The 24,225-nt window shown below is 41.5% G+C and overlaps 1 protein-coding gene across 2 annotated transcripts in view; it reads right to left on the reverse strand.

Moving 5' to 3' along the window:
- Window positions 1–765: 765 nt before the first annotated feature.
- Window positions 766–24,225, reverse strand: part of LOC109408138 (putative inorganic phosphate cotransporter) — an 83,681-nt gene continuing 60,221 nt past the window's right edge. For both annotated transcript variants that reach the window (XM_019681372.3, XM_029873579.2), the window contains exons 2-5: window positions 5,565–6,193; window positions 5,114–5,498; window positions 1,546–1,784; window positions 766–1,472 (exon numbers count right to left, since the gene is read on the reverse strand). In XM_019681372.3, coding sequence (XP_019536917.3) covers window positions 1,266–1,472; window positions 1,546–1,784; window positions 5,114–5,498; window positions 5,565–6,193 — 1,460 coding nt within the window. In that variant the 3' untranslated portion in view covers window positions 766–1,265. The remainder of the gene's footprint in view (window positions 1,473–1,545; window positions 1,785–5,113; window positions 5,499–5,564; window positions 6,194–24,225) is intronic.

Here is a 24,225-nt window from a genome sequence, read left to right on the forward strand (position 1 = left end):
TTTATTGCAACAATTGATTTATTCATTGCATTTTTGACTTTTTTAATTGCTCCAAAATCAATTATTTATGGAAACTTTTGATTTATTTATGCACTTTTTTATTTGTTTATGGAACTTTTGTAATTTATTACTGCTTACACCCCTGTTTCTTCACTGGGACTTTTCGAATTATTTATGGGAAATTTTGTATTTATTATGGAACGTTTAATTGTCTGCCCTTGAAGAACCGTAGATATCATGCGTGCAAAGTGCTCCAAGGCCGTTCGAATTTTGCTGAGTTGGCTTCATCAGCTCCCCCCCCCCTTCCTACCCGTTTTCATCGGGTTCCATCATTATCGCCTGCGATTTGTCCGATGGTCGTCCAAGTTGCGGTTTGTTGAGGCTCTCAGCTTGCTGCGTTGAGGTTGGCTGCGTTATTTGGTGCAGCACATAAATGCATCATGTGATTCGGAATGTCAAGTATGCTTTGCGTTTCCATGACATTAAAGTCAGAGAGTTCGTTGGTCTTCGATGGTAACTTGGCTGACAGTGTTTCAGATTGTACACTTATCTGGATTGGTTGGAGTGCACTGTTTAGGCTACAAACTTATAAAAGAAGATATCATTCGAGTCTTACAATAAATCTTTGAGCAAAACATGTCTTTCGCTTGTAACTAATGTGATGTCATTAAAATAAGAATAAATTTCTACAACAATAGAAGTAAATATGTAAAATAGCTGACTCCAAAAAGGTCGAATAGGAAAATGTTGAAACTTCCCAAAAAATTCAGCTGTAACGCTTAGAATGATAACAGTTTTGTTCAAAATTTGTTTAAGACTCAAAATGTATCTCATCGGACATAGTAGATTGAATGGTTGACCTCATGTTAGATGGCGATCCGGATCTACGCTAGTGTTTGTTCTCATAAATTCGTAATACTTCACCTGAAGACAGGCTCTATGTACAATGGAAAAATCCTAACTAAAAGGTACAAACTAATAGTGACTTTCATCGTTCGATCGTTTTTGAATTGCTGCTCAACATTCATTAATCATTAACTGGTTCGGACGTTTCTTCATACAGCGAGGACTATCCACACTGTATGCTATAAAATCAGGCCAATATAAAGTTCCAGCCAAACGTCCATCACTTGAAACGCCACTGGGCTAGTAAATCACAGCACTTGGTGCTGCCCGATTGCATAATCTTCCAGCTACTAAGACTATGGTAGAATAAATTACAGGATTCATAACAACTACTAAACAGCAAACGAACTAGCTTTGTTCTAGTGAGATGCTTTGATGGCAGCCGGAGCCTCCTTCTCACTGAAGGTGTCCTGATTCACGTCCCCAGACTCCACCGATTTGTTCATCAGGTGGGGCGTATTCCAGGGTTGCACCTCTCCGGACGCCCACATCACGTACGCCAAATTGGTCACGTGGAACACGGCAAACGAAATCCAGAACACGATACGCCACTCCTCCAACGAGTGCTGAAACGTTACAAATCCGATTAATTCCAAGTCCTTACTCCCGAAATCCCAAAGTCCCCCCGTAGATACTTACATTCGGAGTCATGATGCCGACCACGTACGGGGCAATGATTCCCGTGATGGCTCCGATACCGTTAGTGACGGCCATCAAACTGCCGGCGTAGTTGGGACTCAGATCCAGTGGGTTGACCTTCATTCCCGGGTAGAAGGTACCCATCAGACCCATGGCAATGGTGAAGAGGGCAACGACTAGCGCTCGATCGCAACCGGCGTACGATGCACCGACGATGAAGAAGGCAGGACCGGCTGAGGCTGTAGAATGAGAAGGGAAAAGCATATCAATATACGTATGAATTTCAGAAGAATTTGAGATATGGTTCAAGCAGAATCTATAGAGAGAATCAAGCAATATCACCAGAGGGATTTAACTAGAATCCCCAGAGGGATTCGTCTAGAATCCCCAGAGGAATTCGCCTAGAATCCCCAGAGGGATTTGGCTAGAATCAACAGAGGGATTCGGCTAGAATCCCCAGAGGAATTCGGCTAGAATCCCCAGAGGGATTCGGCTAGAATCCCCAGAATTATTCGGCTAGAATCCCCAGAGGAATTCGGCTAGAATCCCCAGAGGAATTCGGCTAGAATCCTCTAGGGATTCGGCTAGAATCCCAAGAGGGTTTCGACTAGAATCCCCAGAGGGATGCGGCTAGAATCCCCAGAGGGATTCGGCTAGAATCCCTAGAGGAATTCGGCTAGAATCCCCAGAGGGATTCGGCTAGAATCCCTAGAGGAATTCGGCTAGAATCCCCAGAGGGATTCGGCTAGAATCCCCAGAGGGATTCGGCTAAAATCCCCAGAGGGTTTCGGCTAGAATCCCCAGAGGGATTCGGCTAGAATCAACAGAGGGATTCGGCTAGAATCCCCAGAGGGATTCGGCTAGAATCCCCAGAGGGATTCGGCTAGAATCCCCAGAGGGATTCGGCTAGAATCCCCAGAGGGATTCGGCTAGAATCCCCAGAGGGATTCGGCTAGAATCCCCAGAGGGATTCGGCTAGAATCCCCAGAGGGATTCGGCTAGAATCCCCAGAGAGATTCGGCTAGAATCTCCAGAGAGATTCGGCTAGAATCCCCAGAGGGATTCGGCTAGAATCCCCAGAGGGATTCGGCTATAATCCCCAGAGGGATTCGGCTAGAATCCCCAGAGGGATTCGGCTAGAATCCCCAGAGGGATTCGGCTAGAATCCCCAGAGGGATTCGGCTAGAATCCCCAGAGGGATTCGGCTAGAATCCCCAGAGGGATTCGGCTAGAATCCCCAGAGGGATTCGGCTAGAATCCCCAGAGGGATTCGGCTAGAATCCCCAGAGGGATTCGGCTAGAATCCCCAGAGGGATTCGGCTAGAATCCCCAGAGGGATTCGGCTAGAATCCCCAGAGGGATTCGGCTAGAATCCCCAGAGGGATTCGGCTAGAATCCCCAGAGGGATTCGGCTAGAATCCCCAGAGGGATTCGGCTAGAATCCCTAGAGGGATTCGGCTAGAATCCCCAGAGGGATTCGGCTATAATCCCCAGAGAGATTCGGCTAGAATCCCAAAAGGAATTCGGCTAGAACCCTCAGAGGGATTCGACTAGATTAGTATCCCCAGAGGGATTCGACTAGATTAGAATCCCCAGAGAGATTCGACTAGATTAGAATCTCCAGAGGGATTCGACTAGTTTAGAATCCCTAGAGGGATTCGTCTAGATTAGAATCCCCAGAGGGATTCTTCGAGAATCCCCAGAGGGATTCGTCTAGAATCCCCAGAGGGATTCGGCTAGAATCCACAAAGGGATTCGGCTAGAATCCCCAGAGGGAATCGGCTAGAATCCTAAGCGAAATTCGGCTAGAACCTTCAGAGGGATTCGTCTAGATTAGAATAACCCCCCCTCCTGGGTCGAATCCCCCTATTCGGTTAGAATCTCCAGAGGGATTCGAGCAGAATCTCCAGAGGGATTCGAGCAGAATCTCCAGAGGGATTCGAGCAGAATCTCCAGAGGGATTCGAGCAGAATGTCCAGAGGGATTCGGCTAGAACCCCCAGAGGGATTCGGTTAGAATCCGCAGAGGGATTCGATTAGAATCCCTAGAGGGATTCGATTAGAATCCCCAGAGGGATTCGGCTAGAATCCCCAGAGGGATTCGGCTAGAATCCCCAGAGGGATTCGGCTAGAATCCCCAGAGGGATTCGGCTAGAATCCCCAGAGGGATTCGGCTAGAATCCCCAGAGGGATTCGGCTAGAATCCCCAGAGGGATTCGGCTAGAATCCCCAGAGGGATTCGGCTAGAATCCCCAGAGGGATTCGGCTAGAATCCCCAGAGGGATTCGGCTAGAATCCCCAGAGGGATTCGGCTAGAATCCCCAGAGGGATTCGGCTAGAATCCCCAGAGGGATTCGGCTAGAATCCCCAGAGGGATTCGGCTAGAATCCCCAGAGGGATTCGGCTAGAATCCCCAGAGGGATTCGGCTAGAATCCCCAGAGGGATTCGGCTAGAATCCCCAGAGGGATTCGGCTAGAATCCCCAGAGGGATTCGGCTAGAATCCCCAGAGGGATTCGGCTAGAATCCCCAGAGGGATTCGGCTAGAATCCCCAGAGGGATTCGGCTAGAATCCCCAGAGGGATTCGGCTAGAATCCCCAGAGGGATTCGGCTAGAATCCCCAGAGGGATTCGGCTAGAATCCCCAGAGGGATTCGGCTAGAATCCCCAGAGGGATTCGGTTAGAATCCCCAGAGGGATTCGGTTAGAATCCCCAGAGGGATTCGGTTAGAATCCCCAGAGGGATTCGGTTAGAATCCCCAGAGGGATTCGGTTAGAATCCCCAGAAGGATTCGGTTAGAATCCCCAGAGGGATTCGGTTAGAATCCCCAGAGGGATTCGGTTAGAATCCCCAGAGGGATTCGGTTAGAATCCCCAGAGGGATTCGGTTAGAATCCCCAGAGGGATTCGGTTAGAATCCCCAGAGGGATTCGGTTAGAATCCCCAGAGGGATTCGGTTAGAATCCCCAGAGGGATTCGGTTAGAATCCCCAGAGGGATTCGGTTAGAATCCCCAGAGGGATTCGGTTAGAATCCCCAGAGGGATTCGGTTAGAATCCCCAGAGGGATTCGGTTAGAATCCCCAGAGGGATTCGGTTAGAATCCCCAGAGGGATTCGGTTAGAATCCCCAGAGGGATTCGGTTAGAATCCCCAGAGGGATTCGGTTAGAATCCCCAGAGGGATTCGGTTAGAATCCCCAGAGGGATTCGGTTAGAATCCCCAGAGCGATTCGGTTAGAATCCCCAGAGGGATTCGGCTAGAATCCCCAGAGGGATTCGGCTAGAATCCCCAGAGGGATTCGGCTAGAATCCCCAGAGGGATTCGGCTAGAATCCCCAGAGGGATTCGGTTAGAATTCCCAGAGGGATTCGGTTAGAATCCTCAGAGGGATTCGGTTAGCAGAATCCCCAGAGGGTTTCGGTTAGCAGAATCCCCAGAGGGATTCGGTTAGCAGAATCCCCAGAGGGATTCGAGCCGAATCCCCAGAGGGATTCGAGCATAACCCCCAGAGGGATTTTCTGAAATCATCTTCTTTAATAAGCTGTAAAACAGCAGGCGTATTATAACTTACCAATAGTGGTGAACAGTTTCCGTCCAAAGGTGATCGTCATCTTTCCGGACGAGATCAACCAATCGCTCAGCACTCCGGTCGAGAGCGAAACGATCCACATCACCAGATACGGAAGTGAGGAGTACAGTCCGTTGTCCTTGATCGAAAACCGCAGCACGTCGCTCATGTACTTGGGCAAATCAGTCACCATGATGAAGAAGCCCCAGTCGTGACCAATCTGAGCACAAACCAGAGCAATCATCGGTACGCTCGTCAGAATATATCGCCATGGTGTCGGAGGAAGTGTTTTGTCTCGAGTCAGTGCTCCCAGTTCCTTCTGGAGGAAGTCCTTCTCCTTGTCACTGATGAAGGGATGCGACTGAGGATCACTGTAGCAGAGAAGTGTCTGTAACGGTAAAACAGATATGCGTTCAAGGATGTCTCCCTAAAACCAGCACTCTTTCAAACTTACAAACAGAATGAACCATACAACTCCCAAGCCTCCGAAGAAGTAAAACACCGATGACCAGCCGTCAAAACTGTGCAGCAAATATCCAGAGATCAAATTGCCCAAAATGGTGCCAACCTGTCCGCCACCGAACACCAGCGATCCTAACTTACTGCGCTCCTTCAGCGGGATCCATGAGGCCAGCAGGGCACTCAGCGCCGGGAAGGTCGTACCCTCGCCCAAACCCATCAGCACTCGGATGATGATCAGGGCCGTCGAACCACCGATGCCCACCGCCCACGGAGTGATCAACGTAAAGAACGCCGTCGACAGGATGCCCAAGCTTAGGGTCCACTTGCCGCCGAATTTCTCCGCCAGAATGCCGCCCGGTAGATGCGTTATCACGTAACCCCAGTAGAACGAGGACAGAATCACGCCCTGCAGTTCCTGGTCCCAGTTGAACTCACCGCCGGTGTAGTCCTCCATGTTGGCGTTGTCCTCGATCGGGCACACTCCCTCGTCCTCCTCCACCGAGGTAGTCTTGTTGACCATCTCGGTGATGGCGATCGAGAGGCAGATTCGCATCGTGTAGGCATTGAGAATCGCCAGGAAGCCGAAGATCGCCAAGATCACCCGCTGCGGGATGATGAAGACTGCGGAAGGGAGAAAGGAAAATGACGTTAGTTTGGGGCTTGATGTATGATAGGAATATGCATTACTATAATCCCATTAATACCAATCTGAACAGTTGCGATCCCTTCTGTTGTGGTGATCTACAGGTGCAAAGCTAAGGACGCTGGAAGTGTCCTTCAGTTGTCATACTTAAGTAACTAAATAATATCTACCAAACAATGAAATGTATTCTTCTGAGCTCCTGTATGATTCGAATGGTCAGTCCTGCATCAACAAACACCGACTTCCTAAAGGTCCTCGTTCATTGATGCATCAATCTCCGACCAAACCTCTTCGAGCATGAAGGTCATCGTTGTTCTCCAAGACGTGCCAAAACGTTGAACTTGATTTACGATCGGGTAGGCAGGAGGCTAAAGGCTCGTCGAACCCGGCGCGGCGTGGCGCTGAATTGAGTATCGTTTGGGGAAATTTTAAATTCAATTATTCTGTTGGAACAGGTGCTACCAGCATCTTCATTCAACCAACCAGCGCACCTAGCGCTAAATTTTGCCGTTGATCGAATTAATTTACACGCTACGGTGCATGCCACTAGCTACAAACAACCGGACAGCTTCAAACAGCTGATGACGCCGCCCAATCGAAAACCGCCCGATGACGACGTAGTAGTTCGCCTCCGACCGATACGGTATCATTAGCGAGCATGCGATCGTGCGCAGCTCACCCAGACCCAGGCTGTGGTTCTGGGGCGAACTGGACAGTTGCGAAATCATGCAAATTACCGCTAGGTATGTATGTCTGTACAGTGCACATCTAAGGTGGCACGACACGCGCGATTTTGATAAAGGGAAAGGGTTGCCGACGTTAATTCGCTCGGCTTTCATGCGGGGATCGACCACAAAGTACGACCCGAGCTAGGCTCGAGTGCACTAGATCCACAGCTCCGGCAATCTCCCGCTACGCTGTGGATGATTGCTCGGAGTAAATTGTTTGCGGTCGGCGATTGTGCACGATAAGCTAATCCGTTAGGCCCGTGACTTTAACTAAGTAGTTATTGTATCGACCCGGCCAAATCGGTTGCCGACTGAGCAAATGGGATCTATTTGACATCGGAAAACAGATGCTTCGCGGTTTAAATTACACAAATTGATTATTGCTTATCACACAACTGGCTGTGTGTAATTTCAGTATCTAATAGGGAATTTCACACGACAGTAAACTAATCCGGGGGAGACAGGGCTGGTGGCGGTTATGCGACACGACTTGAATATAAGTTCATCTATAACATCCATTCGCATACTGTGGCGTAAAACCTCTACAAATTATGAGAGTTTATCCATTATTATAGTGTGGAGCGGATCTGGTGTGATGGTTAGAACACTTGACTATCACGCCGAGGACCTGGGATCGAATCCCACTCCCGACAAACTCACAAAATGTGAGTTCTTCCTTCGGAAGGGAAGTAAAGCGTGGGTCCCGAGATGAACTAGCCTAGGGCTAAAAATCTCGTTAATACAGATAAAAAAAAAAAAAAAAAAAAAAAAAAAAAAAAAAAAAAAAAAAAAAAAAAAAAAAAAACATTATTATAGTGGCAACAACAGTACTAAAAGTGATAGGTACCATTCAACGGCACCAACGCATTTCAGGCCAAACATTTCAATAGGTCCTATCTGCATTTGAGAGGCTCTCTTTGTTCACTTTCTCTTTCAATTATTGCAATGTAATGGTACACTTTTCAACTATTTTTGCAGTACAAATCAAAAGACGATTGTTTCGATCATCGTTCAATGCAAGGGGACAATCATAATACAAATAAACAGCTGAGATATTAAGGAAAGAGAGGGAAACCAAAGAGAGCGTCTCTTCTGCAAATAGGACCTTTAGACATGTTTGGCCTGATTTGTAGATTCAACGAGGAGAGAATAATTAGACCAGAAGTCGAATGGATTCCACGGAAAGCGAAAGCAAGTACAGAAGTGAAACAAATTCTCTGACAAAAAAAAAATTGTAAACACAAACAAATTTCAGTTTGATTTAACCGGATATTTGGATTGAATTTGATCCAACCGAAATATTAGTTTGATTTTACTACCCGGGGTAGTTAGTCGTTTTAACCAATATTATGAATTACTTTTCCGAAGATTTACTGATAAGATTCTACCAATATCCAGTTGAAACTACTAATACGTCGGTTATTCAGTTTTGACAGCCATCAAAACAAACGCCTTGGCAGTAATTTCAACAAAAAAATCGTGATGCGTATCAAACGAACTTCCGTTTATTTTGAAAACGGGCTGCCGTTCATACGAAAACGATTTGTTGGCTAAAACAACAACCAATCCGTTCAAAATTACCCGTTTATTCAATGGTGCTTCTTGAAAGTAAAAAAAGTTGAAAGAATATCTAGATTTATTTAAAATTTAACTGGTTTGTTTTGATCTTAAATAACAGTAGACTTTTCGCCAAACAAAATAGTAGTTTGCTTCAACCGCCAATCCGGTTGGGGGGCATCCATTAAGTACATCACGCTAAAATTAGGAATTTTCGACCCCCCCCCCCTCCCTCCTTCGTACGGGTTTTTCCTATGCCTAATACATTGCTTGTCACACTTTCGCAAACCGCCTCCCCCTAGGACCATGACGTATTTAATGGATGCCCCCTTTGCATCTAATCAGAAATTTCAGTTTGTTACCTAAAGCGGAACAACCTACACTTTAGTAAATATAAACGCCTTGCTGTAGTTGAAAACAACAAATCTTTGGCTTGAATCTAAAATACTGTTCATAACTTCGGTCAGTAGAAACAACTAATTAGTGTGATTGTTTCAAACCAAAACCAGTGGGTTGACACTACTACTTTATTAGTTTGGAAATCAATAAATGTGTTTGTTGTTTCAAACCGGATTGATTTTTCTTCGTGTTCTCAACAGAACGAGAGTGTAATTATTGAAGGAACGCATGGATGGGAACTATATGCGCAAATTTTAGCTGCCATAAAACTGCGCCAGTAGTACAACTTGAAGACTAACAGAAACTAGTTAGGATATTACGTGCTGGCCTGATGGATAAAAACCAAATGATAGAATCGCACACGAAGTACTCAAGTAACAATAACAGCTGAGCAACAGCTTATTCAGCCGAAATTTTCACGTATTGAATGTTATTAAGTTGTTGGAAGATTTTGTAGATCTTGAGAAACTTGTCACAAGCATGAGCGTCGCCAGCTTTTTGGTTAGAGGGGCGCGAGCACCTTTAGCAAATTTATTCCTACTAGCTTTTATAACTAAACGCAACACTCTGAAAATGAATAAAATGGCATTATATTTTAAAAGCATTTATTCAATAGTCACGCCGTTGTATTTTGTACGATGATACTTTGAAAAATGCTCGCCTGTTCTACATTAATAATCGTGGCGCTGGTAATGCTTTTCTATTGTTCAACATAGCTGAACTGTTTTGGAAATGATGAACTCTTTAAGGGTTAACCCAGCTTTGCCTTCATGATTTCCTTCAACATTTTCACCAACATAATGGAAACCCGACCTAAGATTTTCTTTCCATGACAAATTGAAGTTTTTTCATCCAGTTTGTCCATGCTGTTTAGATTTCTTGGAATGTCCTGAATCTGTATTCCTAATGAACCTTCTATGGTATTGTTCCAAGTGCATCCTTGCCGGAATTTCCCCAAAAGATAGTTTTATAAAGTCATAAGCTGCATATACTTATCTCAGAGAATAATCCTATAGAAATGTCAATCGACGTATTCCCGGAAGGATCCTTGGAAGAATTCTTGAAAATATTCTCGTGAAAAGCCTTGAAACTATCAAGGTATTTTCTTCAAGCATTCCTAAAGGGAATCGCTGGAGAAATTCTTTGAGAGTTTTCTGGTGGTATTGCCGGAGAACTTTCAAATAATGAAATCCTTAAAAACAATCGTTGAATTCACCTGAAGGAATTGCTGGAATATATTCAAGAAAAAAGTCTACATGAATTTAGAAAGAAGTTCCTGGTGCATTCCCAAAACAAATTCTGGGAGGAATTCCTGGGAGACTTCCAAAAGAGTCTTTCCTAAATGAATTCCTGAGGGATCCCTGAAGAAATGTTTGAATTCCTGGTATTGTGAGAATTTCTGATGGAATCCCTTAGTAAACTCCTGAAGAAACTGCTGGAGGGATTTCCGAAAGAATCTCTGGATTCCTAAGATAAGCCCTCAAAACAATCGATTGAAGAATCCCTTCCGACATTCCAGAGTGAATTTTTGAAGGAATTTCATGACAAATTTTTGGAAGAATTTCAGAAGAACTTTCAAAAGGGACACTCTCAAAACATCCCTGAAAAACTACTTGAGATTCCTCCTCTGGAAAGGTCCTGAAGAAATCCATGAATAACTTCAAAGAAGATTCCTTGGATAAAAAAAAAATAATCTCAGTATATATTCCTGACAGAATCGCAGAATGAGTTTCTGAAGGAATTCCTTTACAGGAGCTGCAAGGGGCATTCTTGAAGGAATCCATGGATGGCAAATATGTGGATGAACTCTTGAAGAGAAAAATGTGAAAGAACTCCTGGATGACTTCTTCTTGGAGGAGTCCCTGGCTCCTGTTTGCATCACTCCCAAATCATCTTGAAGAATTCCAAAACAAATCGCTGGAGTAGCTCCTCTAGAAATCCTTGAAGTAATTTAAAAAGTTTTCAGGTGTTCCTATATAAATCTTGGAGGCATCCCTGGAAAAGATGGAAGAAATTCTGACATAGCTGAGAGAATCCCTGAATAAATATTTGAATCGAGAGGAACTTCTGAAGAAATCATTAGAGGAAATCCCTGAGCAACCCTTGGAGGACTTCCTGAAATAATCACTGGAGGATTTCTTGGAGGAATACAGGAAAGGATTCATGAAGTAATTCCTGGAGAAGTCCCTGGAGGAAATGCTGGAGGAATCCGTAGAGGAATCCCTGGAGGAACCTCTGGAGAGAATCCTTGGAGGAAGTCCTGGAGAAATTTCTGGAGGAATCGCTACAGGAAATCTGGAAGACTTTCTGAAGAAATTCCTGGAAGAACTCCTGGAGCAATCACTGAATGAATTCCGTTGGATAACTCTGATTGAATTCCCAAAGACATTTTGGAAAACCTGGATGAGTTTCTAAAGGAATCCTTTGAAGAATACCTGGAGTAATTTCTGGATAAATTCTTGGAGGAATTCCAGGGGAAATCCTTGGAGGCATGCCTGAACCAATTTTCGGAAGAATTTTTGGCGGAATGCCTGGATGAATTACCAGAGGAATGCCTGGAGGAATTCCTGAAGGAATATGTGGAGGCTTGCCGGGATGAATGCTTGGAGGAATTCCTACAGAAAATTCTAGAGGAATTTCTAGACAATCCTTGAAGGAATCTCTAAAGGAATCCTTTTTCTTCTTCTTTGTAGCCCTACGTTCCCGTTGGAACATGACCTGCCTTATCTTCAACTTAGTGTTCTTTTGAGTACTTCCACAGTTATTAATTGAAGGGCTTTCTTTGCCTGCCATTGCATGAATTTGCATATTGTGAGGCAAGGACAATGATACACTATGCCCAGGGAAGTCGAGAAAAGTTCCTGACCAGCGCGAGAATCGACCCCGCCGTCTCCGGATTGGCGATCCAAAGCCTTACCACTAGGCTAACTGGAGGAATCCCTGGAAGAGAAAATCTTGAATGAATTGCTAGAGAAATTCCTGAAGGAATTCCTCTAGGATTTCCAGGAAAAAACCCTGGAGGAATTCCAGAAGAGTATTCCTGAAGGCATCCCTGTAGGATTTCCTGGGAAAATTCCTGGAGGAATTGTTGTAGGAAATTCCGAAGAGACTGCCATGAGAATTGCCTAGATGAATTCCTGGAGGAATTCTTGGAGAAATGTCTTAACTTCCTGGAGAAAATGTTAAATTGCTGTGGGATTTTTTGAGGGAATTCCTGGGATAATTTCTACAGGAATTCTTGGAGTAATTCCTGGAGGTGTCCCTGGGGGAATCCTTGAATAAGATCCTGGAGAAATGTCTTGAGAAATTTCTGGAGAAGTTCTTCCTGGAGGAATGCCAAGAGTAATTCTTGGAGGGACGAATTCCCAAGGGAATGCCTGGGGGAATCTTTAGAGAAATTTTTGGACAAACTCCTGACAGAATCACTGGAGGAATCTCCTAGATGAAATCCTGGAGAAATTCCTGAAGGTATTCCTGAAAGAGTTACTGAATAAATTGCTTAAGAGATTGCTGTAGGAATTTTTGAAGGAATTGGTGCAATTTCTGTCTCTGGGGGAATCCCTGGATGAAATCTTGAAGGAATGGTTTGAGGAATTCCTCCTGGAGGAATACCCAGAGAAATCACTTGAGAATTTCCTGGAGGAATGTCTAAAGGATCTCCTGTAGGAAAGCCAAAAGGAATTCCTGTAGAAATACGTGTAGGAATTCCTGGAGAAATCCTTGAATTAATTTCTAGAGAAATCTCTGGTGGAATCCCTGGAGGAATTCTTTAGTTTATTCTGGGTGAGCTCCTTTAGGCATCGCTAGAATTTCTAATTTTCTAAAGGAATCCTAGGTGAATTTTCTGAAAAACACTGTGTACTGATGAAATTCATTGAAAAAATCCTGAAGGAATCCGAAGAAAAGTTCGTGGAAATAATCTCTGGAGTTGTTCCTAAAAGAACCATAGAAATATTTTCCGATTGAATCCTTGGAGAAATTCTTGAGGGAATCGCTGGAGGAAGTCTTGGAGGAATACCTCGAAGATTTTCTGAAGAAATTTAGGAGGAATCCCGGAAGACATCCCATGAGGGAATTCCAGGAGAGCATTCTTTCCTGGAAGAATTTCGGTAGAAATCCTTGAAAACAAATCTGAAGGATGTGAGCAGACTCCTAAAGAAGTTTTTGTTCCAAATTTTGAAGGAATTTCTGGGATAATTTTTGAAGAATCTCTGTTAAAATTTTCTAAGAGAATTCCTAGAAAAAAATCATCCAGAAATACTTTTTTTTACAAAAAAAATCATTTTAGAAATTCCAGAAATAATTATTGGAACAATTTCTAGCGGAACTCTTGTAGGAATATATGTATGCAGAAATTCCTGAAATAAAACTCTGAAGAAATATCTGCAGAAATCTGGATAAAATGAATAAAGGAAAGCTAGGAGAAACAAAAAAAATCACTGGAACAATCACTGGAGAAACCTCAAAAGATATGCCAGGAGAAATGCCCAGAGGAATTTCTGGTGAAATCCCTGGAGGAATTCTTGAAGGAATCTCTTGAGGAATCCATGATGAAATCATGGCTGGAATCTATGGGAAAATTTCTGGAGTGATTCTTTGATGCATCCTTGCAAATGTATCTGTAAAACTTTCTGAAGAAATCGTGTAAGGAATTTCTGAAGCGTTTCTGGGAGCGAGCTCTAAAATGATCACTATGGCAACCCCGCAAGTCGTAAATAGGGAATTCGCGAAGGAGAAACTTCTGGAGCAGCTCCTGTAAAAACACCTGGTGGAATTTCTGAGGATATCCCTGGAGGAATTCATAAAGAAATCCCAGGTTTTTTGATCTTTTGTTTGAATCGAATACTAGTGAAAATCCATTAATTCAGAGTTACTTCACTCTATAGCAGCATGTGGTTCAAGAGAGTCTTTCTCTTTCCCTACCGGAACCGGTTCTGGCATATCTGGAAAGTTTGAAAAGAATGAAGGGGTGCTCTTAGAGAAATACGTAACAAAATTTCTTGTGGGTCTGGATAAAAAAGGTTGATAATATAGGATAAAATCCTAAATTATTAGAATACTTTATTTCTTGAGATATTTTTTCTCTGAAACTCTAAATTTTGAATAATCGTGAGTTGGCTCAAATTTCAAGAAAAAATCTGCCAGCCAGGGGGGACCACGCCCCCCTCCTGCCCCCCCCTCTGGCTACGCCCATGGTGGCATGTTTCCCGTGAAGTGAAAAGGTGTATTGCTGCTAGGGATTTTTTTTTTATTACAGTACGGGTTTGGGCCTAAGGGTCTCAGATTTTCATGAAACTTTTTCCACAGGCAGGGCTCATGGATATATGAACAAAAAAAATGAGGAAAATTCAGGGTCACCTATTTTCCCGGAAAACTCAGGTGGAAATTTTTTGTTTTCCCCTAAAACTACTTACTTTGAAAAATCATAACTCAAGAACGAAGCATCGTAGAAACAAAGTTTTTTTTTTGAGAAAATGAAAGCAATTTTTTTCAGAAATCCAAAAAAATATAAACTGAAAAAAAAATTCCCACAACATTTTCCACAGTTGAGAAAATTCGTAAAGAAAAGCCGGAAAAACTATGCCCGACCTCGTGGAAAATTTTCGAAAAAATGTTTTTGAGAAGGTTATTTTATAAGTTTTAATCGCTGAAATTTTTGGAATGCATTTTTTTTTTCGTTTTTGAGTTATGGCCAATTTTGTTGAAAAATGTCCAAATGTGCCATTAAAGTCTTTTCTTTGAAAAATCATAACTCAAGAACGAAGCATCGTAGAAACAAAATTTTTAATGAAAATGAAAGCAAATTTTCTCAGGAATTCAAATAAAATACGAAATCAAAAAAGTTTTCCACAAAATTTTTCACCGTTGAGAAAATTCATAAAGAAAAGCCGGAAAACCTATGTCCGAACTCGTGGAAAATTAAAATTTTTGAGAAGGTAGTTTTATAAGCTTTGATCGCTGAAATTTTTGGAATGCACTTAATTTTTGTTCCTGAGTTATGGCAAATTTTGTGGAAAATGACCATATAATATGGGCTTACTTGGTCATTTTCACACTTTTTTTTAAGGCAAAGTGTTGCGGGTCATTTTGGGAAATCGTTATCGCAAACGCATAAACCACGAATTGTATGATGTATACAAAGAAGCGACGCAAGTGTGAAGAATTAGCCTAAGTTAAAATTCACGAATAAAAAGGTTAAAGTTAAAGTTAAAGTTAAAGTTAAAGTTAAAGTTAAAGTTAAAGTTAAAGTTAAAGTTAAAGTTAAAGTTAAAGTTAAAGTTAAAGTTAAAGTTAAAGTTAAAGTTAAAGTTAAAGTTAAAGTTAAAGTTAAAGTTAAAGTTAAAGTTAAAGTTAAAGTTAAAGTTAAAGTTAAAGTTAAAGTTAAAGTTAAAGTTAAAGTTAAAGTTAAAGTTAAAGTTAAAGTTAAAGTTAAAGTTAAAGTTAAAGTTAAAGTTAAAGTTAAAGTTAAAGTTAAAGTTAAAGTTAAAGTTAAAGTTAAAGTTAAAGTTAAAGTTAAAGTTAAAGTTAAAGTTAAAGTTAAAGTTAAAGTTAAAGTTAAAGTTAAAGTTAAAGTTAAAGTTAAAGTTAAAGTTAAAGTTAAAGTTAAAGTTAAAGTTAAAGTTAAAGTTAAAGTTAAAGTTAAAGTTAAAGTTAAAGTTAAAGTTAAAGTTAAAGTTAAAGTTAAAGTTAAAGTTAAAGTTAAAGTTAAAGTTAAAGTTAAAGTTAAAGTTAAAGTTAAAGTTAAAGTTAAAGTTAAAGTTAAAGTTAAAGTTAAAGTTAAAGTTAAAGTTAAAGTTAAAGTTAAAGTTAAAGTTAAAGTTAAAGTTAAAGTTAAAGTTAAAGTTAAAGTTGAAATTCACGAAATATAAAAAAAAACAAAGAAGCAAATACAGGTCAATCTGGATTATCTGGAGACTTAAATGTTTCGCTTTTTCCGCATTTTCAGCTACTTCATTTGTGTTTCTCCTACAGTTATGCCAACTGTGTATTACTTCAGGAATACCTGCTGGGGATTCCTTAATCGATTCATGTTGGAAATTTTTCTAGGAATTGTTGCTGCAGTCTAGTAATTTCTTCAGAAGTTCCTACAAAAGTTTAGTCGAGGATTCCTCCGAGAATCCCTTCGAGATAATTATCCAGAAATTCGATTTAGGGCTGTCTCGAGGAACTCCTGAAAGATATCGATAAGAATCCTGGATGATTGCTTAAATAATCCCGAATGCATCCAACGAAAAAAAAAAACTACTGAATAATTCAGACAAGGAACTTTTGGAGGATTCCTAGAAAAACCTCTTATAAAATTCTCAAAAAATATATCTGAAGTATTCTCACAAGGAACTCCTAGAAGACTTCCAGAAAAAAAGTCTGGGAAATTTCTAGAACAAACTCCACGAGGATTTGCAGAAGCAAGTGCTAGCAGATTCCAAGAAAAACGTCCTGGTGGATGACCAGCAGAACCCCTTGGAGGGTTTCCTTGATAGATTCTCAGATTTTTAGTAGGAACTCCTATAGAGTATTTTCAATATAAAATCTTTCAACCCAATATAAAATCTTAAAGAAATTCTAAAGATGATTCTGAATGCAATTCAGAAAAAGCCCATGGACAAATCCATGAACAACTTTGAGCAAAGTTCCAGAAGGAACAAATGCAGGAATCCTGATAGTAACTCTAGCAGCTATTTAAGAAAAATATATTGAGAAATTGCAACTCCTAAGTTGAGGTTTTTCTGCCTTGAATGTCTTCGGTGTGCAGTTCCAGAAGGATTTCGTGAAACAATAATGGAAAATTCTCTGATCAATCGCACAAGGATCTCCTAATGGGATCCAAGAAAACCCGTTTAAAGAATCTCAAGAAGAGCTTTTGGGAAACTCTCAGAAGGAAGTTTAGGAATATCAGAAGAAATGTCTGAAAAAAAAAGATCTTGGCAGAACTTCCGCGTGTATTTCTGAAGGATACGACGAAAAATTACTTGAGGAATTTCAAGGTGCAAAATATAGTTGAAGCTCAGAAAGAACACAAGAAAGGTGGAAAAACAAGAGAATCGTAGACTCTTTCTTGAGACTTATAATTACTGGTGAAACCCCTAAAGAAAACAAAACAACATGGCTGTAGTATACCCGGATAAGCTTATAATTTTGCTGAATGATTTGATCATGAATAATCAAATCCAAATAATAAAACCCGCGGATAACTCAGTCTGAGCTGTATTGTGAAACGAATAGAATACGGAAAATCTAAGTAGGCTGGTCATGTAGTGGAATTGTCGGAAAAAAAAATTCGCGAAAACAACATTCAGCAGAAAACCAGTCAGATGTCAGCGGCCCCTTGGACAACAACGATGAATAAAGAGCTGCATACAAAACAGAATGCCGAGATCGCAATCTACCCATGGGTACATGCTGTTATTATTATCGTTGAGTTTTTGCTGCCAGTTAAATTTAGATTGCCGCGAGCGCTTGACAATGTAACTCTCGGCAAAAAAAAAAATGCACAAAAACTGAGCTCTACTGATTGTGTATGGGACCCGCTACCAGCCCTGTCGCCAGTAAGCATCAACTGGTTGGAGTTGGAATGCACCGCCGGGTAGTAAAGTGACGCATATCACTGTGTCAGCTGAGTCTCTTGATTTGCAATAACAATAGCCCTAAGCCAAGTCAGCACTCGAGTTGCGCGGTTATCAATCAATGAAGCAATTCAGCTGTCGTAAACTAATCCCCAATCGATTATGATTGGAGCTTCCCCACCCGCGCGCGGCTAGACCCCTTTTATTGAACGTACGGTTCTTGGTCGTAAATTTATCAAATGGTAACCACCAAAAAAAGAACTCCGGTACTAAAGGCAGTGATTAACGGTAGAAGCCTGAATCTTACAGGGCGGATGAAAGTATCATACAATTGGACTATCAAACGGGAGTAATTTGGCCGCGAGGAAGGTGATTGATAACACACCCGCTAAGACCCCCTTGTAAAACAGCCGTGGACAACTAGATAAGATTTGTTCGGTGTCAAATCGACGATGGACGATTGTTTATGGAGTGATGATGTGTAGGGGTAGGCTTTTACAAGCGTCGACGACGAACCTGATAACGGACGCCATCCACATTTATTGACCAGTTCGAGTTCGAGGTTGCTGTTGGTGGGGAGCCCGGCTTTGTGATATGATAGCGAAAGGCTATCGAGAGGCGATAAAGTCGTAAATTAGTTGCGAGTAGATGTGGCATGTGATATGCTGATCCAGTGCAATAGATATTGGAGGAGGTGGGAAAACAAACTTTCCGATGGGAAGATCTATCGATGGAATAACACTGGATGAGTGAATTGTCTCGGAATGCAGTGGATCGCGTAATGATTCATATTAATAATGCGGAGATTATGAGTGTAAATAGTTCATTGACAGGATCCATTTTGCGAATTAAGCTTTGATTTGGAAATTCTATTAATATTATACTTCGAGATGTTGTTTTTTATTTAGAGTAATGCGGGGCAAAAGTTCGCACCTAACAGACTTCACAAAATAGCTATTAAACGAAAAGAAAATAATATCGTTTTTCTTCGTTAAACGGGTACCTATCATGTTGCCTTCAAAACGTAGTACTAGATTTTTTCGCGTTCTTTTCGTAGTTTCAGTAATACAATTTTTAATGCAAGTACTCCAATGCGAACTTTTGCCCCATAGTGGGGGCAAAAGTTCGCATTATGCGGGGCAAAAGTTCGCACCTCGAACAGCATAGTTTATTGGTGTGATGTTCATTTATTTCATGGTAATTCATGTTCATCCTTTCACTCTAGTCGTGAAATCTGTTTCTTTCTGTTCTTAGCATTACGGCCCAACTGGAATACGACCTGGTGTTCAGCTTTGGTATACAATGTATTTTATGAAGACTTCCACAACTATTAACAAGAAGCTGTCATTTCCTGCATAACTGAAGTTATCAAAATACATTGTGGGGTAATCATAGAGATACGTGTTGCACAAAATACATTTGAAATAATCAAATATGCTGCAAAACTATTGAACGGGACCGTAATCGAATTTTATCCCCGTCAGTATAGTGATGAATTATAACTGTGAATTTACAAACTAAGCTATGAAAGACCCCGGTAAAGTAGAAGAACATAACATGACCTTCAGAAACATACGAAAAGACACGACGAAGAAAATGTTTTAAAATGTTTTTTTTTAGCCATTTATCATTTCTTGATTTAAATGGGTGAACATAATGTTTGCCTTACAATGGATCTTCTTACAAAACAAAGTTCAAACCCTCTGCCGGAACGATTTCAGGGTGCATACTACACATATTATACATATATAGTAGTTTCTATACGAAACCATCATTACTGCAAAGATTCTGTAATTATATTGATATACTACATTCAGAAATCTAGTGCGAACTTTTGCCCCACAGTCAAGGTTTTAACAATGTCCCTTTCTGCAAGAAGCACTAGTAGTTTATTGTCTATTTGAGGGCGCCTCTACTATGGAATACTATGGAATAACGATTCTCCGACATCAAGAGGTTATGAGATTCTTCTTCTTCCTGTTTCTACAAATTCTTATTCCAAAAAGTCCAAAAATTCTATCAAAACACCTAGAAACACATTTTTTCGCATAACTCTGCCATACCATAACGAAATCGTTCCAATTTTTGTTGACGAGTAACTGGCCTGATTATGTGTCGAACCCATACAAATTTGTTTGGGTTCTTAATTCGTGTTCAGAAAAATACCCACTGCGAACTTTTGCCCCGTGCGAACTTTTACCCCGCATTACTCTACTTAGCTTAGTGTTTGAGGCTCAACTATGTTCAATCCAGCGGAGCCTTATCATTTTTCTTCTTGGCTCGAACTGCGACAAAGCCTGCTTCTCAGCTTAGTGCTCTATGAGCGCTTACACAGTCAAATAGCTTAACATTGGAATGATTCACCTTCTCATCGCAGTAAAGAAAAACCAAACATTTCTGCTTACATCATCCTCATTCGAGCAAATTGGCTCACACTTCCTAAAATGATTCTAGAATGTACATCCGTTTTCTTGCCAATTGACAATATTGCTTCTAGCAAACATACTCGTTTAATGGTCACCGATTTTGGTTGACAAACAATTAAGACGTTATTCCGTCTGTCCTTCTTTGTATGCTGTATAACGTGAAGCAATGCAACTAGAATTTGTGTCAAGTGGGTCTACTGTTTCCATTGAATAATAGTTACTGTTGGAAAACATGCATTTTTCACCTGAAACACTTCACTTTGAGTATTGAGAATGGAATATATTCCATTCGCAAATTTGCAATTTAACGCCATTGATAGTGCTAATTGAAACGCCCAACACTTATCACGGCGCGCGGGTGTTGTTTAGTTAAACGTTCCCCTCCCTATCCGTCAACATAGTTGTTAGCCCCAGGCCCAAACAAGCCTAAAAGTCGCTCGGTGTCGATTGTTGAGTGTTGAGCCTTGTTGTTGGCACTGACTGATAACTGAAAAACTGACTTGCACTTTCTTCTCACCGTGTCAACAAAGGCACTGTTTTTGCCCTGAAATGAATATCTCTCTATCCAGGCGGATATGAAGACGGCGCAAAAGGTGTGACCACATGGTTCGGAATTCCCGAACTTTATGGTTTTAACTCTCCAAGTGTTTGGCGAATGGTTTTGCGGCGATGTTTGTTTGGTGGATTTCGAGCAAATATGTACCTATTTGGACAAGGTTGACGAAGGTATTTGTCATTGTTTGATGACATGGATGGTTCAATCGCCGCGAATCGATATGCTGGTGGTTCATCGATTGTTTTGGGCGACTGTTAAACAAATGCTTGCGAAAAACAATTACCCATGCTTTCTTGTGGAAAAAGTTATAAGGGAAAGGACCCACAAAATGTACAACACGTTACAACAACAAATTGAACAATGAAATGTGACGCAAATTGGCGGAGATATGGGCCTAAAAATATCATGTATTTGACAGAGTGACGACAAACTTTTGATCGGGAGTGTAGTTGTTTTGTTCTTCGAAAAGACTGAAATGCCACCAAAATATCATAAACATCTACAAAACGCTGATAAGACCGGCTGATTAGAACACGAGCTGAATCAGCTGCTGAGAGAATCAACCATCGCTCACATTGCGAAAATCGGGAGCCTACGATGGGCGGGTCACGCCATCAGGATGCCGGATTGCTACTCGATTAAATAGTTCTCGATTTTCGCGGTATGGACGATGGTTGGTTCTCATTCTTTAGTCGGATGTACGTTTCCGCCATCGTCTCAAATTTACGAACAATAATATCAATATCATCGGCGAAAACAAGCAGCTGAACGGACTTCGTGAAAATCGTCCCACTCGTGTTTATCCCCGCTCTCCTTATTACACCCTCTAAAGCAATGTTCAACAGCAAGAACGAAAGACCATACCCTTGCCGTAACCCTCTGCGAGATTCGAAGGGACTCGAGAGTGTCCCTGATATTCGAACTGCGCACATCACTCGGTCCATTGTCGCCTTGATCAACCGTATCAGCAGCGGCGTCATGGTCACGATTTTTTCCGCAGTCAAGTTCGCATGATTGTGAACAATCCTCGGTACTCACTTTACGTAATTTATGTTTAGTCCCTTACTGTGAGAGCTGTCAGATCAGTGTAACACGCTAAATAAAATTTACACAAAAGGCAATTTACACGGAAAAAAATACACGGTTATGAATATTTATTGGGTACCGGACTGGTCACCGAAAATTTGATCGTTTTCTTTGGTACATCGAGGTCTTGAAATTAGTCTATGGTATCAGTTTATCTGGGAATCCGTATTCGTGCATAATCTGCCATAGCTGTTCTCGATAGATTGTATTATACGCCGATTTGAAATCGATGAACAAGTGATGTGTGGGCACGTTGTATTCGCGGCATTTCTGCAACACCTGGCGGATGGAGAACATTTGGCCAGTTGTAGCGCGTTCACCCATAAATCCAGCTTGATATTGCCCCACGAACTCTCTTGCAACCGGTGATAGACGGCGGCATAAAATTTTAGAGAGTATCTTGTAGGCAGCGCTCAGTAGAGTGATCGCGCGGTAGTTTCCGCAATCCAACTTGTCGCCCTTTTTGTAGATTGGACACACGATACCTTCCATCCTATCCTCCGGTAATACTTCCTCTTCCCAAATCTTGGTAATGGCCCAGTGTAGTGCTCTCACCAGTGCATCTCCACCGTATTTTAGAAGCTCGCTTGGTAGTTGATCTGCCCAGCGGCTTTGTTGTTTTTTAACCGGCCAACCTCCTCCTCTATCTCTTGAAGGTCAGGGGCCGGAAGTCTTTCGTCCTGTGCACTGCACATACTCCATACTCAGTTTCCACGCCACCTTCGGTACTTGCAACGTCGCCATTGAGGTGCTCATCGTAATACTGCCGCCACCTCTCGACCACCTCACGCTCGCTCGTGAGAATATTCCCGTGATTATCGCGGCACATGTCGGCTTATGGAACGAAGCCTCTGCGCGAGCGGTTCAGCTTCTCGTAGAACTTTCGTGTGTCCTTAGCGCGGTACAGCTTCTTCCTGCTGGCGCTCATCCGGAAGACTGAGTTCTGTCTGTTCCGCGCCTGTCTGTAACGTGCCTCATTCGCTATCGTACGATGTTGCAGCATTCTCGCCCATGCTGCATTCTTCTCGTTTTTCAACTGTTCACATTCGCCGTCGTGTATTCCAAATACCTTGTCTTTCAATTGTATACCAAAATATACAAAAACAAATAAAAACGGCATGAAAACTGATTTTTCGATAAATGGCTCGGAGTTTTTGGCATATATTCTCGCTAAATAATGAATAAACCACCACAGACAAACAGACGTAACACTCTTCAAATTGGCTTAGCACATGTATTTTATTTGAATTCCGCAATCTTCCAAAAGAGGCGTTAGTGGTCGATCGCTTTGACATTTGCCATTGTACACGTTGCTGAATGATGCAAACGAAAATTACAGGCAATTTGTGTAGTAGTGGGTGGGCGTGTTAGATAAACGTCAAATTGAAATCCATTATGGCCGACAGTGTCTCGCGCGGTTCTATCAACAGGTGGCAGTGTGCTCATGAAAAAGACACCGCGTAAAAGTTTTTGATGAATTTTTTCTAAGAGTTACGTCCTTTTGTCTTCGAAACTACTCCCTAGCTTGTTACGATCAAAATCTTTTGTCTCCAAAAATATGTATGGTTTATACAAAAGCCAATATTTTGAGCAACGTTATTTGCAAAAATGTCCCAAAACAAAAAGTTCAGATTTTCATTCAGGGATTCCTTTGTAAATGTCTTCGAGGATTTATCCTGGAATTCCTTTACGAATTGCGTAAAAAAAAATCTTTTACTGATTGCTTCACAAATTCCTCCAGGGATCCCTTCTAAATTTCCTCAAAATTCGTGACAGGCACTTGATAGGGAGGGTTTTTTCAGAACATAAGCCACTGCTACCAACATTTGATCTATTGCGGTATGTTGGAACGTGGTTACTGGTAGTGCTGTATCTGCCGATCTTTCAGTACGAGTATTGCAGGTTTGTTTGCCGCTATCTGCTCGGTCGCCATTTGTTGCAATTTTACGGTGGTATATAAAAGTAAGTGAACCCAGAATTTTCGACTCAATTACGACGTCTTCGAAGAAAACTTGCCAAATCAAATCATCATGTTACAGATCATTCCAGAAAATATTAGTTGTGTTCCTCCAGAACTGTCACAAAAAATCTTTTTCGAAATCTGGCATGAATTACTTTACCAATTCCCCCATGGTTTTTCGCAAATCATTTCAAAGATTTTTGGAAAAATTCGAGATTACTGCAGAAACTCCTTTGGATGTTTACTCAGAAATTTCTCTAGGCATTCGTTTGGAGAATCTAATGGAGAATCTACCAAATCTTTAAAAAAAATCTTTCGGAAATTATCCGAGTATTCGGCCAAAAATTCCCTCACGGATTCTTTCAAACAATCTTTCATGGATTAATTCGGAAGTTTTCTTCAGGGATTTGTTTAGAAACTCCTCCTATTCTACTAATTCCTCAAAGAATTCTTCCAAAGTGTCTTGTATGCTATACTTCTGTAATCCCTCATTACTTTTTCAAAAAATTATTCATCAATATGAGCAGAAATTCCCCCAGGGATTCTTTTAAAAAATTGTTCAGAGATTCCATCAGAAATTTCTTAAGACATTTATTCAAAAATTTCTCCAGAGATTCCTCTTTTTTCGAAGCCTTTAAAAATATTCCAAAGTTTTCAGAAAATGTTCCAAAAGTTCTTCATACATTTATCCTATTTTTTTTCGAGACATTTATAGGTTTGTTCTCGAAAAATCC

Source organism: Aedes albopictus, chromosome 2 (genome assembly GCF_035046485.1).
Source record: "Aedes albopictus strain Foshan chromosome 2, AalbF5, whole genome shotgun sequence".
In the NCBI taxonomy this organism is placed as follows: Eukaryota; Metazoa; Arthropoda; class Insecta; order Diptera; family Culicidae; genus Aedes; species Aedes albopictus.